General features: G+C 43.8%; 1 protein-coding gene across 1 annotated transcript in view; it reads right to left on the reverse strand.

Annotated features, from left to right (window-relative positions):
- FLACC1 (flagellum associated containing coiled-coil domains 1) overlaps window positions 1-6,550 on the reverse strand; it is a 45,594-nt gene extending 39,044 nt beyond the window's left edge. The window contains 2 exon segments of the mRNA XM_035305292.3: window positions 309-468; window positions 6,190-6,550. Of these exon segments, the coding sequence (XP_035161183.1) occupies window positions 309-421 (113 nt within the window). The 5' untranslated portion in view covers window positions 422-468; window positions 6,190-6,550.
- Window positions 6,551-7,144: the final 594 nt, after the last annotated feature.

Here is a 7,144-nt window from a genome sequence, read left to right on the forward strand (position 1 = left end):
CCCAGTTGCCAAAGCTCTTTATCCCACATGGAGGGGGCAGTTGCCATCAAGGCCCTTTGGTTGGAAGCTGTACTTTGCCATTGCACCAATGCTGAGACTTCCTCATTTAAAATGGCACAAACCCCAGGCAGGGCTGGCAAGATGAGGGTGCAGCCAACCAGCTGGCAGGGAAGCTGGGGAAAGCGAGGTTTTCTGCCCCAATTGGGATTCTGCTGCCACCCTTGCTGTTTTAGAGATCTTGTGAAAGAAAGGAGGCTACAAATGGATCCCAAGGTCTCTGTGCCCACCCCACCCCAGATAATTCTTACTTAGACCTCCCTGGGGGGTTCTTTCGTGGTAGCTGAGTGGTCTTGATTAGCTTCTGTGGTCCCACATTCCAGGGGTCCCAGCAGGTGCAATAAATGAGAGGTTTGGGGTACATAGCTGAAGGTCAGGGGCAGTCTTGGTGACTACATCAGGAGGCTCTTTCTGAAATGGAAAAACAGCAGAAGGTCAAGCACTCAGAAATGAAGCAAAAAATACAGATGAATTGGGAAGAACCCAGGGAAGACCCAAAAACAATGGTAGATTCCAGAAGCTGTTGATCTGGTGCAGGGTCTTGACTATAGGTTAACAGCTCATTCCTTTCTACTCAGTATACTTAACTTGAAAGTTGTTTAGAATTTGCAGTAACTGGCTGAGCGTCGTGGCTCACACCTATAATCCCAGCACTTTGGGAGGCCGAAAGGGGGTGGATCACTTGAGGTCAGGAGTTTGAGATCAGCCTGCCAACATGGTGAAACTCTGTCTCTACTAAAAATACAAAAATTAGCTGAGTGTGGTGACACACACCTGTAGTCCCAGCTATTCAGGCGGCTGAAGTGGGAGGATTGCTTGAACGTGGGAGGCAGAGGTTGCAGTGAGCCGAGATTGCCATTGCGCACTCTAGCCTGGGTGGAGAGTAACACTTCTCTAAAAAAATAAAATAAAATAAAAATTGCCATAACTGAGTCCTTGCTGTGAGCCAGGTAAAAGTACTCAATTAGTGTTATGCTGATACTATAGATAAGGCTTCTGAGACTCAGAGAAGTCACAAAGGCAGCAAGTTGCAGAGCTGGAAACAAACACAAATCGTCTTGACTCCCAAGTTTCTTCCTTTCCAGCAGACCATACCAGTCCTCACTGAAGGGAAGAGAAATTTCTATAGCAAATTCTGCGCAGAACTTCCTGGAAAATTAGTTCTGGGCTGGATGCAGTGGCTCATGCCTATAATCCCATATAATCCCAGCACTTTGGGAGGCCGAGGCAGGTGGATCACGAGGTCAGGAGTTTGAGACCAGCCCGGCCAACATGGTGAAACACTGTCTCTACTAAAAATACAAAAATTAGCTGGTGAGGCTGGAACCAGAAGGCAGAGGTTGCAGTGAGCTGAGATTGCACCACTGCACTGTAGCCTGGGTGACAGAGTGAGACTCTGTCTCAAAAAAAAGAAAAGAAAATTAGTTCTGTTGCTTGAACTACAGTGCAAGTGAATCTCCTCCTGGTCACCTCCTTGAATTACAGAGTGGAAACTCTTCTTCCCTGGCTCCGTAAAAACAAAACCCCTATTATGAGAATCTTGATGAAAGACAACTATCAGATATACATGGTGGCTTGACTGCATTGACTTATCTTCTTTCTTTTCCAGGCTTAAACTAGAGTATAGCATTAAAAGAGATTTAATCCCAGAAGAGCAAGAAAATGGGAGAGGAGACAGCAATGCATAAGGGATGTCTGTACATGTTGGCATTGTAACTAGGGCTCTCACCATAGCACTGTGGCCTATGTACCTGCAAAGAGAGAGTATGAACAAGATGGAGCCAATTCACACATCAAGTTCCCAGAGGGTGCACGACTCAGAACTGTTAGATTAACTGATGATATTGACAGGCAGCTGGCAGATCCGCAGGAGCACATGCTAGGATGAATACTGTCCCTTTCCCTACACCACATGTCCTAATCCCTGGAAATTGTGACTATGCTACCTTACATGGCAAAAGCAGCTGTGATTAAATGAAAGATCTTAAGATGGAGAGATTAACCTGAATTATCAGTCAGGGAAGATGTGATGATGGAGGAAGAGGTAGGAGTGACTGAGGAAAAGGGGCAGGAGCCAAGGAATTCGGGCAGCCTCTAGAAGCTGGAAAAGACAAGGAAACAAATTCTCCCCCGGAGCCTTCGGAAGGAATGCAGCTCTGTGGACCTCTTGATTTTAGCTCAGTGAGACTCATTTTGGACTTTGACTTTCAGTATTGTAAGATAACAAATTGGTGTTGTTTGAAGCCACTAAATTTGTGGTAACTTGTTACAGAGCAATAGAAACCAGAGCATTTGGGAGTAGGGGTAGGAGACTGACAATAGAAACAGAAACCAATTGCTCCAGGTTAGAAAACATTGAATGAAAAAATAAGCATAATCCTAGTATGATACACACTCATATGTATCTAATGTAAATACTTAATATTGATTTAGCCAAAAAGTGAGCTGTGACTACATGGGAAGAATGAGTGGAATGGGGATGTATAAGAGCCAAAGCCTCATCTGTAGTACCAGAAAGAAAAAGTAACATATGGAGCACGGACAAATTATTTGGAATGAGGTAAAATTCCAAAGAAATAGCTAACAGAGTTGAAAATAATTGCCTCTAGAGAGCACGCTGAAAAGTAGAACTGACAGGTTAGGGGTGGGGCAGAATACTGACTTTTCCTTAATGAATTTTTAATATTATTTGATTTTTAAATGATGTCAGTGGATATTTCTTTTTCTTTTCTTTTCCTTTAGTTTCTTTCTTTCTTTTTTTTTTTGAGACAGAGTCTGAATCTGTTGTCCAGGCTGGAGTGCAGTAGTGCAATCTCAGTTCACTGCAACCTCTGCCTCCTGGGTTCAAGTGATTCTGGTGCCTCAGCCTCTTGAATAGCTGGGACTACAGGTGCCCACCACTACATCTGGCTAATTTTTGTATTTTTAGTAGAGACTGGGTTTTGCCATGTTGGCCAGGCTATTCTCAAACTCCTGGCTTCAGTGATCCACCTGCCTTGGCCTCCCAAAGTGCTGTGATTATAGGCATGAGCCACTGTATCTGGCCATGTCAGTGGATATTTCATTAATAATAAAAACAAATGCCAAAAATGTTATAAGAATCGATAGCTCAACAGAAGCATTAAAATGATAACAGATTTAACTCAAATTTCTAAGTCTATGATTAGTTTTCAATATTACGCTGGAATAAATTTACTTAAGAACCAGCTGAAAAAATGAAATCAACCTTTTTCTCCAACATGACTGATGCTTGAGAAACCCACTCATTTTCCTAATGACCTTCAAAGCGAGAGAGGACCTTAGGGTTAAATCTACTTTACATATGAGGATACTAAAACTCAAAGAAATGAAGTGACTCCTCACTGACTCAGCACAAATCCTTAGAGGCTCACACTATGAGGCCTGTGCTAGATGCTGGCTGGACCTTGCTGTCAGGGAGCTTGCAGTCTGTAGAGGAGTCAGCAGAAAGAGAGCTAAGGGAGCAGTGGAGCAAAGGCAAGAGACCTGGCCTTGGAAGAAAGGCAGAGTGTACAGGGGTTGGCTGGGCCAGAGGCCTGGAACTAGAGGGTCTTCTGCAATAGAGGTCAGGGCTAGAAAGAAGGCCAGGAGACTGGCTAAACAGCAAAGACCTAAAGAGCAGGTGACAGGGCTGCCTTTTATAACTGTCCATACTTCACTGTGTTTGGGGGCCTGTCAGGATCAAGTCAAGGAGATGAGGTCAGAGAAGCAGATGGGATTGAGTGCCCAGGCGGGAAGACGATGCTACAGGGCGCAAGAATTCAGGTGAGAGTCTGAAAGGAGGCTAAAACAGTAGCAAACAAGAAGCGCTGCTTCTGCTTAGGACCTCGTATCTGCTTGCTGTAGGAAAGGGGCCAACCTTGTAGTTGGGAGATTTAGCAGGAGTCTGTGGGGCAGGAAGTAAGAGGCTAAGGGAGGCCCACTTCCAGCAACTGCCTTCTCTCTTCTTCTTAAAGAAACCACATAGTGGAGTCATTGCAAGGACTCCACTATGGAGTTCTCTCTGTCCCCCAGCACCTCCACTAAGCCTTGCAAAGTGGCTTGTGCAAATATTCACTTGATGAATATTTGTTACCTGACTAATAAATTTGGTAGTTGTAATCAGCTCATCATGGTGGTCGGGGCCAGCTCAACAAAGAGAAAGAGATGGTGCTGTGGCTCACGCCTGTAATCCTAGCACTTTGGGAGGCTGAGGCGAGTGGACCACTTGAGGCCAGGAGTTCAAGACCAGCCTGGCCAACATGGTGAAACCGCCTCTACTAAAAACACAAAAAATAGCCAGGCGTGGTGGCACATGCCTGTAATCCCAGCTAATTGGGAGGCTGAGGCAGGAGAATTGCTTGAACCCAGGAGGTAGAGGTTGCAGTGAGCTGAGATCACACCATTGCACTCCAGCCTTGGTGATAGAGCAAGACTCTGTCTCGATAAATTAATTAATAAAACAAAAATAACAAAAACAAAGAGATCTACAGATGAAACTGCCAAACTGTTGTAATCATCTTTACCATATTATAGATAATATTAGACATTAGCACTCAAAACCAGAATGCAGAGGTAAATTATATGGGTGATACAATCACTCAGTGGAGTTTTACACAGATTTTAAATGGTCTTTGACGAATGTGTGGTTGTTTCCTTTTCTTCTTCCACATGATAAATAATGTCTTGGTGTATATTCTTTTGCTTTTAGGGGGAAAAAAAAGGTCTCCCAGGTGTGGGGGCACATGATTGCAATCCCAACACTTTGGGAGGCTGAGGTGGGAGAGTTGCTAGAGCCTAGGAGTTTGAGACCAGCCTGGGCAACATACTGAGACTCTGTATCTACAAAAAAATTTAAGAACAGTTTAGTATGGTGGAGTATGCCTGTAGTCCCAGCTGCTTGGCAGGCAGGGTGGTAGGATCACTTGAGGCCAGGAGTTTGAGCCTACAGTGAGCTACAATCACACCACTGCACTTCAGCCTGGGTGACAGAGCAAGACCCTGTCTCTAAAAAGAAAATAATAATAGAAAAATAAAGGCATTTCTTTTTGAGCACCCATGGTGGTGATACTCAAAATATTTAACAACCAGTAAGACAGAACTATTGAATAATCAACCAGGGTTAGAAAAGGGTCCTGGGGGAATCTCACTCCCACCCCCATGCCAGCATTAATCCCTTAGTTGCTGAATCATGAGGAGGTCTGAGGGTACCAGGAAAGGAGTTTGGACAACCAAGGTAGCAAGGACACACAAGGGGCTTGGGCAATGGTCATCTACCAATCAATATGGCACCATTTTATTATTATTATTTGTGATTATTATTATTATATTGAGATGGAGTTTGCTCTTGTTGCCCAGGCTGGAGTGCAATGGCATGGTCTTAGCTCATTGCAACCTCTGCCTCCAAGGTTCAAGCGATTCTCCTGCCTCAGCCTCCCAAGTAGCTGGATATGATAGGCACCCACTACCACCCCAGCTAATTTTTGTATTTTTGTAGAAATGGGGTTTCACCATCGTGGCCAGATTGGTCTTGAACTCTTGACCTCTGGTGATCCGCCTGCCTCAGCCTCCCAAAGTGCTGGGATTACAGGTGTGAGCCACCGTGCCCGGCCTATATGGCAGTATTTTAATTTTTCAGTAGCTAAGTATCAGCCCTTGACTTCTCATAGCTTCCTAAGTGGGAACCACCGCTAACAGATTTTTGGGGTATCCTTCCAGATATGTTGTGAGTGTATATAACCTTAAATGTTTTGCATATAGAACTTAACCTGTAGAGAAGCATAATGAAGTTTAAAAATGCTTTATATACATGAGAGCACACTTTGCACACTCTGCTGCATCTTGTTCTTTTTATGTAACAGGATATCTAGTAGATATTTCCATGTCGTCACAGACAGATCTGCATTTACAATAGCTTGACACTATATAGCACTGAGAATAGAGGGGTGTGTGAGTGTGTGCAAGAATTCTTTCTCCCTCTTTTTTTTCCTTTCCTGAACCTCCCCCTGATGATTTACCTGAGGCTCACCCTAATGATAGTCACCAGTCAGCTGGCAGAGCCTTCAGAGAAATCACTGGTTAGTATTAATAATCAGTAGAGAAAATTATATAAAACATCTTTTCCAAAGCACTTACCTTGGACTGCCCAAAGATCTGTTATTCTCATGTGGCCCAAGTCAAGCGTCTTAAAGAAACCACAATATTAGAGAGAAATGGTTCCCTATCAACACAGAATCAGAGTTTACTTTAGATCAAATCCAGAGGTTCCAAAACTCAAGACTTTAGTGCTCATTCCAAGTGGTTGAAATGCTGAAGCAGAAAATTCAGTTTCTGTAGTGCGGGAGGACAGACTTCTAGTGAATCCATTTGAAGGCTTTTACAAAGGCTGGCCTGGCACAAACATGAATTTCCCTTCTAAAGACAAAACAGTTCAAGTTTCTCAGTATTGCAATAAAATTAAAGTAGAGGAGAAGGTCACGCCTCCGTTCAGATTCCCAAGACTTGGGCCTGAGTTGTGAGGTTTGCCCAAAGTTTGTTTGTTTTGTTGCTATGGACACAGAACAGTAGCACCTTATTGGCTCAGGGTTCTGTTCTTAAAGAGAGAAGGTTGGGAGAAACAGCCAATTAAGTTCTCTAAGACCCAAATCAGTGACCACCCTCAACAGCAAATAACTCATACTTTTAATACTGGATTTCCACCTCGTTATCAGCCATGGGACAAAAAGACTCAAGCTATATCTTCAGAGGAAATAGAATTCAACAGCAAGTCTAGGCTTCATTGGCCTATGGCAATAGTTTCCAGGCAGGATCTGTGATGGATTTTTAATTCCTCTGTCATCTACTCATAGAAACCTAAAACTCTAGATGCTTTTTTCCTTGAATTTAAGGCTTTGAAATCTGTGAAAGTAAAAATCCCCTAAGGCAGGAATCTTTTTCAGTCACCAGGTTTCCAGATTTTTCTTTTTCTTTTTTCTGAGATGGAGCCATGCTTCGTCACCCAGGCTGGAGTGCAGTGGCATGATTTCAGCTCACTGCAACCTCTGCCTCCAGGTTCAAGTGATTCTCCTGCCTCAGCCTCCTGAGTAGCTGG

This window comes from Callithrix jacchus, chromosome 6 (genome assembly GCF_049354715.1).
Source record: "Callithrix jacchus isolate 240 chromosome 6, calJac240_pri, whole genome shotgun sequence".
NCBI classification, from domain to species: Eukaryota; Metazoa; Chordata; class Mammalia; order Primates; family Cebidae; genus Callithrix; species Callithrix jacchus.